The sequence below is a fragment of the Trachinotus anak genome, unplaced genomic scaffold, assembly GCF_046630095.1.
Source record: "Trachinotus anak isolate AG129_WGS33_773 ecotype Australia unplaced genomic scaffold, CSIRO_AGI_Tana_v1 ptg000008l, whole genome shotgun sequence".
NCBI lineage: Eukaryota > Metazoa > Chordata > Actinopteri > Carangiformes > Carangidae > Trachinotus > Trachinotus anak.
Window position 1 is genome coordinate 29,082,298 of NW_027273859.1, and position 18,318 is coordinate 29,100,615.

At 38.7% G+C, this 18,318-nt stretch overlaps 1 protein-coding gene across 1 annotated transcript; it reads left to right on the forward strand.

Annotated features, from left to right (window-relative positions):
• The first annotated feature begins 1,493 nt into the window (after window positions 1–1,493).
• Window positions 1,494–16,834, forward strand: LOC139624707 (uncharacterized). The gene is made up of 9 exons (XM_071484020.1): window positions 1,494–1,534; window positions 3,713–3,796; window positions 6,996–7,055; window positions 8,209–8,268; window positions 10,186–10,818; window positions 10,941–11,006; window positions 11,096–11,155; window positions 12,926–14,119; window positions 14,236–16,834. Exons 2-9 carry the CDS (start codon window positions 3,778–3,780, stop codon window positions 16,305–16,307), a joined length of 4,164 nt encoding a protein of 1,387 aa, XP_071340121.1. The 5' UTR covers window positions 1,494–1,534; window positions 3,713–3,777; the 3' UTR covers window positions 16,308–16,834.
• Window positions 16,835–18,318: the final 1,484 nt, after the last annotated feature.

Consider the following 18,318-nt stretch of genomic DNA (forward strand, 5'->3'; position numbering starts at 1 on the left):
TTCCTTTCATTTCATTTAAAGATGTAGGATAGAAGATTGATGACAAATTCTCTCCAAATTAAAGAAACCTGTGACTTCCTCACTCAGAAATTCAATTTGAATCTATTCTTCAGGATGAGACACTGTGATTAACCCTGTAAAGAAATGTACATTTACAATGAGGACATCATGAGTTTATGGAGCAGGTGTAGTAACAGTCATGGATAAAAATAAATGATCACCTGCTCTGGAACCAGTTCATGTGAAAAGCTGGTGACACAATAGTTTAGACAAAACCAGATCTGAAACTGATTGTGTCTGACATGAAGGTAAAATTCTTATCGACTGAATGAGCTGGTCCCAACTTTTTAAGATGCATCGTGAGGGAATTAGTGAACGTGGCAAAAAGACTGAAAACACTTTTGTCCTTTTCCCATAACTGTTACTGTCTCTATATTAATCTCATGGTTAGATTCAAATGTAGAATTTACATAATTGATTTTTGATCATTTCATAAGCCTGTTAGAGGATGATGAAAACATTTTAAAAAATCTTATTACCAAACTACCATCAGTCATTGATGGATTTTGACATTTTATTCAGTAATACAATGTGGTTTGTTGAACTAATACAATTTTTTAATCAACATTTATCCCATATTTCAACATGTTTATCATTTTATCTTTAATCAGGTTTAAGGCATTGATCATGATATTCAGGATGTATTATTTAGTTATTATGAAAGGAGTGGGTGATATCTTTGTGAATTTCTGTTGTGATATTGATATGTATCATAAAGACAATTATCCAGACAATCAAATGAGAAACTGTTCATGGATAAAATCACCAGACAATTTATTTTTGGCTCATCCAGAAACTTGAATACAAATGAAGGTCAGATCACATATTCACATAAAAATCCAATATCACTATAGATCAGTCATCTGAGCAGACCTGACTAATACACTCAGAGATGATTTTAAAAGTATTTAAAATATGGGATCATCTCTGATGGTCAACATTTTTTATATCATCAAATGGTTTGTAACACGATATCCCCCACGCCTGATGATTTGATTATATTTATTTTTAATTACAAATATTCAGTTATCACTGCTTATTGCTGCCTTTGCATTTATGAATTAAACCACACAATCTTTAATGTACAGCCTATTTCTCTTTTTTTCATAGTTCAGTGATTCTCTCATCACTGATTAAAACAGACTCTTTGCTGCATGTCCTCCTCCTCCTCTCTGTCCTGTTTCCTGTCCCTCTCCACTATCCCCTCAACTAATAAAATGGCTTTAAAAACATTAACGTGACTGCAGCTCCGCAGGTGACCGCTCTGAAGTCATGTCATGAAACATCCTGCAGAACCAGCGCCACAACTTAGTTTGGACTTTAACGCTCCCCGTAGTTCAGCAGTGGTACGAGCACAGCCTCTCGAGTGCGAGCTTTACATGAATGTGCGCTTCTCTCGTTTCCTTGGGAGCGAGGATGCGGGAGACTTTAACTTTCACTTTGACTCGTTGTGTCGAAGCAAGAAAAACAGCAGGTGAGTGAACTCCTCTAAAACTAGATCAAGATTCAAGATTTAACTAAAAAATAAAATAATATATATATCGGTGTCGTAGGTTGAAAATACTTACCTATTAAAATACGATATTTTCTTTAATAATACTTAAGTACTTTTAATACTGAATTAAATTTAAAAAAACCAAAAAGTTTATCCTCACAGTCAGTTCAGTAACTGGTGTGAAAACTGATGATGTAGAAACTGTAGGTTAATTGTTTATGATGTTACAGCTGAAACATGAAGCTCATTGTGATTATAATGTGAAGCTGCTGTTGTGAAGAGAAGTTAATGTGCTCAAAGCGGAAACAGCTTATGCCTTCAACATCCAACTATCAGTAACGGAAGTCGGTACAGTTGCAGCTAGATCATAGATTTTCACAGAGACGAACTTTCTGGATCAATAACTCATAATCGAAACGTTGTTATAACACAAAGCTTTAATTAAATGAGCAGCCGAGCAGGAGAAATATCTTCGGTCTCAACATGCAGCACCTGCTGAGAGACGAGTCTGCAAACAACGAAACAGATTCTGCAAAATTATTCAGTAACTTATATAAATGACAATAAACTGTAATGTCATCGACATAACTTCAATAGTCTGTGTTGGTTTTATGAATCTAGTTTAGTTCAGTTATGATCAGGGAAGTTGAAATCTGAATATTTTCTGAACTATGAGGAAGTCAGTCTGTGTCAGATGAACTGATGCAACACTGAAGTAAAACAAGTGAACGACTAGTTCACATTTGAACTTTTCTCCTTTTAGATTCTTGAACGCAGCAGTTTGTCGTAGGCGGTGAACAATCTGGTCCATCCAGACTTTATTAGTCTGACACACTGGTCACATGTGACACACCAGACATGAACTGTGTCCTCTCTCCTGTTCCTGTGACACTATGACCAACAGTTGTGTATAAATTAATATAAGTATCATTATTTACTGTAACATTATCCCAGAGGAGTCAGGCCACACAGAAATAAATGAGCAACATCTTTTTTTGTGCAGAGGAACAGGCTGTTTTCAGTTGAATTACTGATCTTACTCTTGTGTCTGTAGTTTTTCAAGCTATGGAGTCACAGGAGAGCCAGAAAAATAATTAATTTAAAAAGGAATAAGAAAATAACAGCGGAAATATAAACAGGAATAAATAAGAGAATTTTTAAAAAAGCTTTTTATTATAGTAACCTTCCTAACTGAGCTGCAAACAGCTTCAACATGTCACTGCTACAACGTGTAATATCAGTCAACGAGCTTCGTGTTTGAGGCAGAAACAGTCGACGCTGTGGTGTCAACTATTTCTTCTTCAACACAACATGATGTTCACTTTTTAATTATGGTCCATGAAGCAGGAGATGCATTAGGGCGGGGCTACAGTGTGATTGACAGACTGTACCTGACAATCAGGATAGAGGACAGAGCAGGTCAGATCCACCTTCTCCTCCAAATATGGTTTCTTCTGGTTTCAAAAAACAAGATGGCGACGGCCAAATTACAAACAAGGCTTCGAAACAGCAGCTCACAAACCGATGAGTGACATCATGGTGGTCACTATAGTAACCTGTGTGTAAATTTCCTCTGTCCACCAAAACTTTACATGTTTTGTTAAGCAACAATGTTGATGAAACTACCTGTTTAATGAAGAATTGTTATATTTTAAGTGTTTTGCTCTGTACCAAGTGTAATGATTTGTGAAGTTGAGAAGCCAAATGCAGACAATCCCAGGGAGAAGGAGGAAAAACTGTGATTTAGTAAACCAAAAAAAGAAGAGAACTCAAAAGCCAGATGGGAGAAACAAAAGTGAGGAACTGGACACAACCAGGGAACATGAGAACAAGAGACAGTGGAGCATGACACAGGGAAACACAATAGACAAGACTTAAATATACAGAAGGTTAGGGCAAGAGAACACAGGTGTTAACATGTTTGGGCGGGGCAGACAGTCAACATGGAGGGAAACAGGACAAAGACAGGAAGTAAACAGCCTTGAGATACACAAGGGAAGATCCTTCAAAATAAAACAGGAAATAAAGCCAAAAATCCAAACATAAATTGTCCCCCAGGGTAAACATGACATTGAGAGTGTGAAGTGTGTTCAGTCAGTCAGCTCTAAAATCTCTGAAATTACAACAGTTTAACATTTTATACTTTTCTCTCCTCAGGTTCTCGACTCCAGCAGTCGGTCTCCAGGTGATTTAGCCGCTGATGTTTCCAGCCGAGCAACATTATGGCGACAGAAGCATCAGGTGAGTCCACAGACTGTTTATGAACCTGGACGTGGACTCTGGGTCTGAACAGTGAAGCTGATGCTGAAGAGCCTCAAACCTTCATTGTCTCTACTGACCATCAGGGGGCGACTCCACTGGCTGTAAACAGAGTCTGATTGTATTGAAGTCTATGTGAAAATGTCTCCACTTCTCTCTGATTTATTATCTCAGGAAACGTTTTCCTGATGAGTTTATGTCTCAGTCTCTAGTTTCCAGTTTTCCTCAACACAACATGATGTTCACTTTTAAATTATGATCCATTTAGAGGAAAATAGACCATAAAGCAGGGGCTGCATTAGGGCGGGGTTACTGTGTGATTGACAGACTGTACCACAGAATCAGGATAGAGGACAGAGCAGGTCAGCTCCGCCCCTCACTGCTCCTCAGCTCCACCTTCTCCTCCAAATATGGTTTGTTTTGGTTTCAAAAACCAAGATGGTGAGGTCCAAATTACAAACTTGAGTTTGCAGCAGCTCTCAAACCAATGAGTGACATCATGGTGGGTTACCACTGGGGTGAGTCCGTCAGACTCAAATACTCATGACAACACCATAATAGAACTACAGTATCTTTGTACATTTGTCTTACTCCTCCTGTCCTGCTGAAAAAGGCTGTTTTGGGTTCATTTTTAGAACCATCATTATTATAGTAACATTCCCACTGACTTGTTCACTGATTGGGCTGGGTATCAAGAATTCTGAATTCTGAATTTCCAAAAGATGTATGTATTTCAATTGATTTTCGATTGCAGGAGCTTTTGCATATTTCAGCCGAGTACAGTACAGTGATATTTTATAGTCTGTAAAAGTTTGACTTATCTGCCAAGACCTGTTAGGCAGACCTCACGTCATTTGGTACGTAGTCCACTACCTCAACGAGGTGTGTGGAGTTCATCTGTTTACATCCTGGACCACGACTGAGCACAACAACTGCTCGAAAGTGCGAGCTTTACATGAACACGTATTCGTTCATTGTTTCCTCGGGAGCGAGGATGCGGGGAAGCAGGTGGGAAACTGGCAGAAGACTTTAACTTTCACTGTGACTCGTGTCGCGGCAAGAAAACAGCAGGTGAGTGAACTCCTCTAAAACTAGATCAAGATTCAAGATCTCAATAAAAAATAAAATAATATATATATCGTTGTACTAAGTTGACATTTTTTTTATGTCTCTTTTTTCTTTAATAGTACTTAGCTTATTAAATTAAAAAACAAACAAAACACTGATCATCCTGTATTTCGTTATTCAGATCAGGTTCACAGTTTATCTTCAGTCAGTTCAGTAACTGGTGTGAAAACTGATGATGTAGAAACTGTAGGTTCACTGTTAAACACGTTACAGCTGAAACATGAAGCTCATTGTGTGAAGTGTCTCAGAGAATTACGGGCTTTGTGTGTTTGACGCGGAAATAATTCAATTCAATTTTATTTGTATAGCGCCAAATCATAATATACATTATCTCAAGGCTCTTTACCAAACGGTACAGTTGCAGCTAGATCATAGATTTTCACAGAGACGAATTGTCTCTGTTATTGAGTCTGTGTGAATCAATAACTGAGTGAATCAATAACTCATAATCGAAACGTTGTTATAACACAAAGCTTTAGGAATGACTGAGCATTTTAACACTCAGTCATTCCTAAATTGAAGTATTTATCTTCATCTGGTGTTTATTTTATAAAGGGTTCATTTTCTTCTAATGGTGCAGTTTCTTGTAATCACTAAATGTTTTGTTGCAGGTTCTTGAATCAAACAGTGTAGAGTCTCTGACACCTTTAACTGGTGACTTCTTTGGGGTAAAGCCAAATAAATAAAAGAGATGACAACAAACAAACAAAGATGATGACAGTTAACAGTAATATGGTAGTACACAAATGGTCAATAGTTTTAGAACACCCGAGTTGTTCAAATCGTTAATGAAATGTACATAGTGTGATGTCTCAGGGTTGAAAACCTTAGAATAAATAAATAAAGTTTTTTTTTAAGGAGCCATGTCATCTTAAAAGAGTTGTTTTTTAGTTTTGCTACATAGGCGACATGAGCATGTTTCAGCTATTGTTGCGTTTACTTTACAAGAGGTTATAATACGAGCTCTGAGCAGCTACTTCTTCAGGACAGCCTGGACACAGCCGGGGATAGCTGGTTAGCACGCTAACTTCAGAAAAGAAAAGATGTGATAGAAATAGAAAGAAAACAATAACATTGGTGTTTTTTTCCACCACTGACGACAGCTACAGACAAATACTGTAGCTCCTTTAAATCCCAAATTTAATGTAAATCTTTGACTCAGCATCGGCTCAGACCCCAGATGCAGGAGCAGACATTTTGTCGACGGGGACTTCCAGCTCGGGGTGTGGCCATGTGTTGAACGTGGCGCTCTGCACTGTAGGCTGAAATTCCATATGTTGCTTTAATCCGAGTTTTGCCAGGAGACTGTCCCTGTCTGGATCTAAGGCAGAAATTGTTACCACCATTTAGTTAAATTCAAAATAAGACATTGTGTTTCTTGTTGAGAATAAAACTAATCACTGGCATTTTTACCCTGATTTTATCCTTGTTTTTACTTGTTTTCACTAAAACAAGTAAAAAGAAATTGACAGAATAATCAACAGCAAAAAATTAAAGCTCCACACAGTCTAAAGGTAGATGTCCATGTGTTTGTGATTATAAAGCAGGTCTAGGTTCTATATTAATACTGTGAAAGTATCAAAGCCTCAGTCCACAGAGAAATGCACACAGCCTGTATTCAGAGACTGAGCCTTAAAACCAGCCGTCAGGACTTCTGGAACTTTGTGATGTCACAACAAAACAGTCACTGCCCTCAGCCATGCCCCAAGCTCCGCCCACCTGGACCCACCATCCAACCTCGCAGGATTTGGTTTCTCTGAGTGTTTACCTGAAATCTGTTATATTTTTATTGGATCACTCAGAAAACAGTCAGCCAATCAGAAGAGAGGTTCAGAGCCTCTCCTCTGATTGGCTGACTGACCTGTTGTTACCAGAGCTCCAGAGAGAAGCCTGAGAGAGGAGATGTAAAACTACACTGAGATGGTTTTTGGTTCTTAAAACCACAAATATATCTTCTGATGGAGATCAGCACTTCAGATAAATCACTGGAGAAGCTCAAATATGGAGCTTTAAAGATCACATGTGAATGAGTGAATGTTCTGTATCTTTGCAGTGACAGAAGATCTGAAACCAGTGAAGCGCAGCAGAAGTTTGCCAAACCTGACTCCTAAAAGTGAGTTAAACTGACTCAGAGTCAGAAAATGTTTTTCTGTGTGCTCATTTCTAGTGTAGGTTGTGGGTACAAGCTCCTGTTTAATTCATCAAGTCACTGCAAATGAGGGAAACTTCAAAGATATTCGAGGCTTGAATAAATAAATAAGATTTATTTATTTCATTTGAATATCTCCAAGCGCTTTGGTTAATTTGTAAGTTTTAGATGAAAATTGCAGACACATTCATTGAAGTTCACCATTAGAAGATGTGACTTCTCATTGCTCATGAATCCGATTTCATTGTATTTATGTCAGAGATGGAGGATTCTATGGCTGTTGCCATAAAATGTTGTAGACATATTGTTTTCAGGTTGTCTGTCTGTCGTACGTATCTCAGTAAGGCCTCGATGGAACTTATTCAAATTTGGTACAAATGTTCACTTGGACTCAAGGATGAAATGATTAGACTTAAGTCAAGACAAGTTTTACCTGTATGAACATAATCTCTCCATAACACCTGGAGAGAATTTCTTGAAGGATGAATACATTAGATTTTGGTTGGTCAAGGTCAGGACATCACAAAACACTTTTTAGACATTAGTTAAGATTTCACATTGTGACAAACTCTAACACAAATGGTTAATATTTGATATGACTCTGGATAACCTAGTTTTGATTAGAGTCACAAATAAGGATCATTTCAGATTAATCTGCTGATTTCTTAAAATTAATTGACTTCAACTTCAAAAATCCTGAAAACAGTGAGAAAAGCCATCAGAATTACCCAGAATCCAAAGTTACATGTTCACAATGTCTGTTTTGCCCAAACAGTCCAAAAAAAGTTTAAAAATACATTTTAAAGTTTTAAAATATTTTTAAGGAATTTTAAAATATCATAAAATACTTTAAAAGAAAAGAAAATTCTCATATTTGTGTACCCATCAAAATAGTTTGTTAATTTAGATCAACATTTCTGTTTGTCTCAGCTGTACAAAAACAAAGTATTGTACTCATATCATATGCTTTGTAAAGGTTCTTTTTTGTAACATAACTTGATTTATGTGGATTCTGTATGCATGTAGGTGATGTAGTAGAAGTATATTAAACAATCACTAAGCAGAACACTTTCATTAAATATCACATGTGAATGAATCATTTTCTGTTTCTTTACAGTGACAGATGATCTGCAACCAGTGAAGCAGAGCAGCAGCTATGAATTCCTGCCTCCTGACAGTGAGTTTAACTAAGTCTGAGTCAGAATTCAGCTTCTGCATATTAACTTTTAGAATTACAGTATTTGTAGTTGGTGTGTATGAAGTAATGTTTAATTTATTTTCGATTTTTAAGATTATAACAGCAGACAACAGCATAGACAGATTGTCATGTCAACAGACTGGTGATAACAATAGAGTTAAAAATGAAAAACCCAAATGCAGAATTGCGGCTGTGCAAAGCCAGTATACAATATAAAACAGCATGAACTAAAAACAATAACAAGTCTTTAAACAATATGTACATCATCAGAAACATCAGGACAATGTGCAATTTATGATAGTGTATAGAGTTGAATGAGTTTAGTGATGCTGCTGGCACCTCTGGCACAGATGAGACTCCTTCAGGAGGCCACAGCTTGTTCACAGCCTCAGTGTTGGTCCTCCAGTCCTCTGTCGTTCAAGTAGACATCCATGTACTTGTAGTGCTCTACAACTCCACCTGTCTCACCCATCATGATAAAAGGTTCGGTCGTGGTTCTCACCCCTCCTAAGGTCAACCACCATCTCTTTGGTCTGGTCTTGTATTGCCTGAAGTCCACCTTTAAAAAAGCTGTGACTTCTCATTGGTTATAATTTTAAATTTTATTGAGTTTATTTATTTCAGTGATGGAGGAAATATTCAGATCCTTTACTCCAAGTTATTATACTTTAATATATATTTATTATATTATACTTAACCCATCTTATTTATTTTGAGTTATGTTCTTACATTATCCCCAGTGTTTCCATCAATTCTCAAACCAGAGAAACCTGTGATTGTAATCATGGTAACTCTGTTTCATTGGTCACCTGTCAATGATATCATATCCTCTCTGAGCATGTGTGGTGTTGTGGTTTCCTGCCAAAAGCTCAAAATGGATTTTTATTTTGTTTTAAGCCACAAACACTTTTACACCTTTACTCTACTATATATTTGAACCAGATCACAGAGTTTAGTTGTCGGATGTATGGACCTTAAGTTATCACAGAAAAAAGCTGAGTAAATGTCAACTGTACATCCTGTCCTGTGTCCACTGAAGAGCATCAGCAAATCACTGATTTTAAAGTGAAACTGTTTTATTCATTTACCAGTTTTAATCCCCTGGTCCATTTATTACAGAGAGGAGGATGCCTGCTGATAATTCGGCTGCCAGAAAAAACCTCCTGAAGTTATCAGAGAAACAATCAGAACAAAAATGAACAGAAATCTCAGCTCCCAACCCTTGTGTCCACGCACAACGTCTGAAAACACTGACTTTAAATTTGAAACTGCTCTATTTTATGCTATTAACAGTTTTAATCACCGGGTCTGTTTGATTTCCTGAACCACTGACACTGAAGGTATTCAAACCAGGTGAAGCTTACAGCAATGGTGGTGAAGAAAACAACTCCCATGATCCCAGGCTGTTTTCATGACGTCACCCAGCGCCATCTTTTGACTCAGCAGTCAAGTGTTTCAGCTTTGTGTCAGAAATAAGGCAACATCCACACTAACAAACCTGAAAACACATATCACATGAACATTCATGTACACTGCCCATGTGTGTGCCAGTGTAAACAGGAAGTCGATTATCAGGTCACGGTCAGCAACACTTGTAATTCATACACATGTTGCTTTCACCACTGGTAGTTGGAGCTGATCCAATCAGGAACCTCAAACTTCTCTAGACCTGTCAGGTTTAGGTTCAGGTTCAAGTTCAGGTTCAGAAACAGAAACTTTTTTCTCAGATTGGAGAAAATGGAGATAAAGACATTGTCATGAATTCTTCACAGAGATTTACTGTTTATAAAAAACTAATCAATTCATAGAATAATTAAATGAATGTACACTTTTGTACCTCAAAGTGGATTTAGCACCAAGTTACTGTTTGAATGACTGAACTCATTTTCTCTTCAGTGTCTAAGCTGAGGGTTGTTCTGCTGGGGAACAGCTGGTCTCAGAGGAGAACAGTGGGGAACTTCATACTGGGAGAGAACGTGTTCAACACTGAGGAAGAACCAGACTGTTGTCAGAGAGTCAGAGGACAGTGGAAGGAGAAAGAGATCGTCCTCATCAACACCCCAGATCTGCTTCATCCCAACATCTCTGATGACAAACTGAGAAAACATGTAGATGACTGTGTGAGACTCTCTGATCCTGGACCTCATGTGTTTCTGCTGGTTCTACAGCCTGAAGACTTCACTGAGGAACAGAAACTGAGGCTCTGCAGAGTCCTGAACATATTCAGTGATCAATCATTTGATCATTCACTGGTTCTAATCTCAGCACCCAGAGAGGAGAGTTCAGGTTCCATTGATAAATATGTACAACATCCACCATTAGGAGACATTATCAGAAAATGTAGATCCAGGTTGTTGTGGCACAAGAACATTGGACGTCAACAGCTGTTAACACATCTGGATCAGGTGGTGAAGCAGAACAATGGAAAACATGTGAGCTGTGATGTTTTCAAAGATGCAATATCAGACTCATCGAGGGGTCATCAAGGAGCAGGAGGTCGTGTCAACCTGGATCCTGTTACAGCTCCGAGTAAGTGCAGGAACAGTTTTTATATTTGATGAATAAAATTAATCTACGATCAGGTTTGAACACTGAGTTTAAGGTTTTTTCAGTTAATGGGTTTTTATTTTTATATTTTTATATTTCTATAGGACCAGTTATGACGGGAGTACAGCCACAGCAGACGTCTCATTCAACAGGAGGCTTCTTCCCCAGATGTAAGTGCACTTACAGATGATGATCATGCAGTAGAGATCTGGGAGAAAGTTGATTTACTGTGATTAATATTGATTTTGTTTTTTAACAGGGATTAAACCTTTGTTTACATCACAGACTCCATCATCAGTCGAAAGTAGAAACAGCCAGTGTAAGTAAATTAACACCACTGATGACTTAGATACTCGACATGTGTTCGACTTGTGTTTGACCCATTCAGGAGAAAACCTGATTCTGTCAGCTGAGTCAGTCTGTTCAACACTTCACTGATAAACCTGAAAATTTTCACCTCTCTGTCCATACGTGGATCCTCTGTCTTGGTCACTCACACGTTTTCTATTTCTCTCCTTCTCTCTTTGTTTTTTACATCAGCATTTACAGTGTTAGTCCAGTAACAGATTGTCAGTGAAACAAAGTCAGTCATTACACGATGTCATCACAGACTGTAAATAAAGATGGGCGTGGCCTCTGTGACATCACCCACAGGAGTGAGCTGCTCCGTGGTCACCATCTTGGCAGCGTTTGACTCCGCCCCACTCTCAGCTAATCCAAATATGATCAAAGAGGTGGGGCATGTGAGGAGCTGAGACTTCAGTTCCTGTCGGATTGTGGCAAACTTACACTCACCCACCTGTCACTCAAAGAGGCCACGCCCTCAATTCTCCATAACTGTAGTCCTTAATAAAATGTAAACAGGTGAGTTAGGTTTGCCAACAGTTTATGTTCTATCAAAATAGGTAAGTCATAAAAAAGCTGAACTACGCCTGTGCTTTATCTTTATCTTAAATAAACCTAAGAAATCTTTATGTAAATTTTTTATATTTTATAGTTTTCAACTTTAATATGAAGAATTATTAATTAACTTTCACTGTACACACTAGAAAGTGGAAAACTAATAGCAACAGAAATATTCACATTGGCTCTCAATGATAACATGCTGCCCAGAATACCAAAAAATAAAATCTTATTTGTTATTTTATTATTTATTTTGTAAACTTTGCCCAATTTACAATTTTAATCAGCTTTTTTTCCTACAAAATAATAAAACATGATTGAAATATCCACTCAGCTTCCAGTTTTTAGGTACAGCTAGTTGAAAGTAATACCATCAAATACAAAATTAACTTGTGTTATGTCACCTACACTGAATAATATAAATAGGGGAAGACAAAATAACAGAAACACCGTCAGTATATCTTTGAATCAGCACCTTTCTGATACAGTTTCAGCACAAACTGAGCATTATAAACTTCAAGAACTGAGTATTTACAGCAGGGCTGTTAGTCTGCAGCTGTTTTAGCCAGATGTTCCTAATAAACTGACATGTGAGTGTGTTTTTAGGTCTTAATGTGTAAGACAGTTGTGCATTAATAATAAAGAATTAGCACCAACTGTGTTTATTATGCACATTCAAAAAATACACGTTATCACATGTAGCTGTACATGTTCAGGACCATATTCAGCTAAGATCATGAGCATCAGGTATTATAATGAGTCTCAGCTCAGATAACACCAGTGTGAGGAGCTCCTGAACTCAACACATTTAGTGAAGGGAGAGTTGGAGAACATGAAGCCTGACTCATTTCCCTGGGACAGATCATTGAGGGAGTTCAAAGCTACACAGTGGACATTTGCCCTGAAAGACAAAAGGCTCTGGATGTTGTTGAGCTGTCTTGATTGACACGTCTCTTCAGTGTCATGTGGAGGTTGTGGACAGTGTATTTGGACCTGATCAGGGCGGTGGCTGCCTCATAGTCCTGTTCCTTCATTGATCAGACAGGGGACAGCCTGTGTCAGGGCTCTGGACAGAAGGCTTCAGATACATTTTGATCAAACTACCTGCAGTGTCCTCGTATCTGAGGTTCACTCACCTGTTGACACCAACTCCAAACTGTGACATTATTTCTCTGTTTTCTTACAGTATCTCCACTCAGGATTGTACTGGTGGGAAAAAGTGATGACAAAAAGACAAAACTTGGTAACTTCATCATGAAGAAACAATCTTTTCATCTTGAGGTGTTTTCTCCAATCAAACACTGTGTGGCCTCCTGTGGAGAGTGGAGAGGAAAACCAGTAACAGTGGTGAAAACTCCAGACATGTTCAGTCTGTCTGAGGAAGCAGTGAGGGAAGAGGTGAAGAGGTGTGTGAGTCTTTGTTCTCCTGGACCAAATGTTCTGCTGCTGTTAGTGAAGCCTTCTGATTTCACTGAGGAGAACAGAAAAACACTGAAGTTCATCCTGAGTTTGTTTGGTCAAGATGCTTTGAAACACTCAATGGTCGTCATGACAGAGAAGACGAGGGGAACACAATCCACTGTGACTCAGCTGCTTAAAGACTGTGGAGGAAGACAGTACAACATGTCTGAAGATGATCACAGGCAGTTAATCGAAAAGATTGAGAACATTGTTGATGAAAACGAAGGAACCTTCCTCACCTTCACTGAAGAGTCTGAACAGATGAAACCAGCTTTAAACCTGGTTCTGTGTGGGAGGAGAGGAGCAGGGAAGACTTCAGCAGCTGAGGTCATTTTAGGTCAGACAGAGCTTCATTCAGTCTCCAACTCCTCAGAGTGTGTTAAACATCAGGGACAGGTGTGTGGACGTCGGGTTTCCCTGGTGGAGCTTCCTGCCTTGTGTGGAAAACCTCAGGAGGAAGTGATGAAGGAATCTCTCAGGTGTATCTCCCTCTGTGATCTTGAGGGCGTCCATGCCTTCATCCTGGTCCTACCTGTGGGTCCCCTCACTGATGAAGACAAGGGAGAGTTAGAGACCATCCAGAACACATTCAGCTCTGAAGTCAATGACTTCACCATGATTCTGTTCACTGTGGAGTCAGATCCTACAGCTCCAGCTGTTGTTAACTTTGTAGAAAAGAGCAGAGACATCCAGGATCTGCTTCAGAGGTGTGGAGGAAGATCTGTTGTTCTCAACATCAAGGACAAACAGCAGATCCCTGAGGTGTTGGACGCTGTGGAAAAGATGAGACACTTTGAGAATAAACCACAAGGCTACACAACAGAGACATTTGCACATGTCCAAATAAAAAAGATATTTCAACAGGACAAAAGCATCAGGAAGCTGCAGGCTGAACTGGAGAAGAAGAACAAGATCACTGGTGAGTACTGTACTAATGCAAAAAACAAATGAATGTCTTTTCTGTGTCCCACACTGTCGGGTGAAAATAACAACTGCCATCATTTGAGGTAAACTCAGTTTCTGTTGATGTTACAGGTGATGAAGAGACTCAGAGTCCAGAGAGTCTCAGGATTGTGCTGATAGGGAAGACTGGCTGTGGAAAGAGCTCTACAGGGAACACCATTCTGGGAAGAACAGAGTTTAAAGCCAAATCAAGTCAAACATCAGTCACCAAGTGTTGTCAGAAAGCTCAGGGTGAAGTGGACGGTCGTCCTGTTGTTGTGGTCGACACTCCTGGTCTGTTTGATTCAACCTTGTCCCATGAAGAGGTTAATGAGGAGATGGTGAAATGTATCAGTCTCCTGGCTCCAGGACCACATGTCTTCCTGTTGGTGTTACAGATCGGCAGATTCACACCAGAGGAGAAGGAGACACTGAAACTCATCAAGGAGGGATTTGGGAAGAATTCAGAGAAATTTACCATCATTCTTTTAACTGGAGGAGATAAACTGGAAAATGAAGAACAGTCCATTGAAGATTACATTAAAGAGGAATGTGATGAATCCTTCAAGAAGCTGATCTCTGACTGTGGAGGAAGATACCATGTGTTTAATAACTATGATAAAATGAACCACACACAAGTCAGTGAGCTGATAAAGAAGATCGACACCATGGTGAAGAGAAATGGAGGCAGCTGCTTCACTAATGAGATGCTGCAAGAGGCTGAAGCAGCGATACAGAAAGAAGTGAAGAAGATCCTGAAGGAGAAGGAAGAAGAGATGAAGAGAGAGAGAGAGGAACTAGAAAGAAAACATGAGGAAGAAAAGGAAGCAATGAAAAGAAGAATAGAAGAACAGAGAGAAGAAACTGAACTAGAGAGAAAACTGAGACTGGAACAACTAAAAGAAATGGAGGAAAACATAAAGAAGGAGCGAGAGCAGAGACAGAAAGAACAGGAGAAGAGAGAAGAAGAGAGGAGGAAAAGGGAAACTGAGGAAGAAAAATATCGTCAGGATCTGAAAATCCAACGTGAAAATTTGGACAAACAGATTCAGTCAGAAAAAGAGAAAAATAAAAGTGTTGAAAGAGAGTTAGAGAAGAGCAGAGAAGAGATGATGAAAAAGCAAGAGGCCTGGGAGAAGGAACGAAAAGAGCTGAGGGAAAAACAAAAGAAAGAGGAGGAACAGAGACGACAGGAGGAGAAAATGAGAATTGAAGATCTTGAAGAAAAGTACAAGAAGGAGAGAGAAGAATATGAAAAGAGAAGAGAAGAACAGAGAGAAGAAACTGAACTAGAGAGAAAACTGAGACTGGAACAACTAAAAGAAATGGAGGAAAACATAAAGAAGGAGCGAGAGCAGAGACAGAAAGAACAAGAGAAGAGAGAAGAAGAGAGGAGGAAAAGGGAAACTGAGGAAGAACAATATCGTCAGATTCTGAAAATCCAACGTGAATATTTGGACAAACAGATTCAGTCAGAAAAAGAGGAAAAGAAAAGTGTTGTCAAAGAGTTAGAGAAGAGCAGAGAAGAGATGAGAAAAAAGCAAGAGGCCTGGGAGAAGGAACGAAGAGAGCTGAAGGAAAAACAAAAGAAAGAGGATGAACAGAGACAACAGGAGGAGAAAATGAGAATTGAAGATCTTAAAGAAAAGTACAAGAATGAAAGAGAAGAATATGAAAAGAGAAGAGAAAAAGAGGAAAAAGGGCGAAAAGAATTAGAGGAAAAGTATAAAACAAACCTGGAGACTCAGAAGAAGACGTACGAGGAGGAAGCCAGAAAGAAAGCTGAAGAGTCCAATGAATTCAGAGAGAAATACACCAAAGACCAGGCAGCTCAGAAGAAGCAATATGAGCAACACATGAAAGACAAAGATGAGAAGTACGACCTGTTAAAGGCACTTTTAGCCCACAAGGAAATCACAGGGAGGGAAAAACATCTGAGAGAAATCACTGACTTAGTGAAGCTTGTGTCACAACGGAAAATACATTTGAAACAAATCATCGAATTGGTGGAAACACAGGAGAAGAAAATGCAGAGTGTGGAAAATGAGGAGGAAAAGAAAAATCTGCAGGAAACACATGAAAAACAAATGAGTAACTTGATAGAGAAACTCATGAAAGAAAAACCAACTTGGTGGACTCGTGTTAGTGATTTCTTTGGTTTCTAAATGTCTCATAAGTGCAGCACAGTTTCACAGTTGCTTCTTTTCCAACATCATCTGGGTTCAACTACTGCAGTTTGTGGAGATTTCAGTCGGACTTTTGCCATTCCAGTGGAGCTCACTGTAATGCCAAGACACAAAAAATTGATTGGCTTATGATTGGCTGCCAGGTGTGTACTAACATTGTATATCAGGACACCTCAAATACAGCTCCGGTCAGCTGTTTCACCATCTCTGTAAATCAGCTACTTCAACATGTACTAAGCTGCAGAGACAGCAGGTTATTCAGTGTGTTGAAGCTGAGGTCCAACATCCAGCCTGAAACAAAGATTAATGCAACTAACAAGTTCAATGCTTGAGGATATTATTGCTCTCTAATGAACTATAACGTGAAAGAATAGGCTCAGATTTTACTTTATGTTCAGTATGTTCAGAGTTCATCTGTGTATCATTACCCTGTTCATAGTGGATAGAACTAGATCCCTTTGAATGAGCCCACACTGTGTATAGGGGACAAAATTCAATCTTTGTGTCTGAGTTACACAGATCAAGTCGTCATCTTTCAGAGTTACAGTCTTTGTTTTACTGTTCCTCCTCCGTGGCTCAGCAAGGAAACACAGAACTGTGTCATCTTCCCACATGATTTAATAAATCATATGAACGTTTAAGTTATTAGACCAACTGATCCTGATCCCACTCTATGGCAGTTATTTGATTTTTTATCCCAGACAAATCAAGAAATTCTGTCCTGAACATCTAAAAACAACAGTGAAAAACGTCTTGTACTTGGTCTGAAACTCTGCTGATGCTGATGCTGATGCTGGTGTCCCTCAGGGTGAACCCAAGTGTGGAGTCTGAGACATAAAATGTTCTGTAGTCGTGCAGCGTTCATTTGTTCTCCTGTATGGTGAGGTGTCACCGTCACTCTGCTCTGCACTAACACAACAGACAGACTCTCAGTAATCCACTGTGAACCTAACCTCCCCACAGCTGCCTGTCCTCTCATCAGCTGCACAGTTGTCATTTGTCCCGACGCTCTGATCCGACTGTTGGAGCATTTCCTGAATCAGCGACTCTGCTGGTGGCAGGAGATGAACAACAGATAAACAGTTTTCTAACGTTTCTATGATGGGACAGTGCTGTGGTAAAGGTTTGGTGAAAGATCTTCATGATCACTGAATCATGTTGCTGAAAATGTAACATTCAGGATCTTCTCTGCTTCAAAGTGTTTTCTGTAAAGTTTGGTAAAATAATCATAGAGAGGGTAAATGTTAAAGTTTTGTCCTTAAAAAGGTTTGAGTATTGTAAAAAGAGCTGGTGTTTCACTTTATTCTGTGATATTTGTTTTCTTCTGCACTTTGTACCTTTTTGCTTTTTAATTTTCAGTGTCTGGAAGTTCTGCTTTTTCATTAGACATTATTTTAGTTTTATTTTGATGTGATGTTTGTAATATAAGTAAAAAAAAGTTTAGATGTTGTACTTCCTGTTTTCTCTGCAACAGCCACAGAACTAATATCAGCAAATATGAAATATTAAACATGATCGTCATTTTAACTGCTCATCAACTGAATCAAAATAATAAAAACTGATATTATAGACTATGAATGTTTTGTTGTTTCTCTGGTTTGTTTCATGTAAAGAACAGATGCTTTATAACTGATTGTTCAATAGAAATCCACGACTAATATACATGAATAAATACAACAATTTTAGCAACTGCCACAGAGTTAACGTACGGACATCATGTGATTCAGAGACACCTTCACATCTGGGATTCACTGCACTCACAGTAGTGGCCATTTGTCCATAAAAAAAAACAAATTAATCTTTAAACCAAACAAAATCAAAAGGCCACTGATGCACCATAGGAATGTGGTTTAATGCAGGCAAAAGAAGATGAATGTCCAAACTCAATCCTTGTGTTTTGTGATTATTAATTTCAAAATAATAAAACAAACAAAAGAACAAAGGAAATCATGGCTCCTGCTGCCTCCTTTGTCTGGTAAAAAACCATAGG

Coding starts and splice junctions, on each gene's coding strand:
- LOC139624707 (XM_071484020.1), top strand. Junction 8,269..10,185: donor TGAATTCCTGCCTCCTGACA/GTGAGTTTAACT, acceptor TTTTCTCTTCAG/TGTCTAAGCTGAGGGTTGTT. Junction 11,156..12,925: donor CGAAAGTAGAAACAGCCAGT/GTAAGTAAATTA, acceptor GTTTTCTTACAG/TATCTCCACTCAGGATTGTA.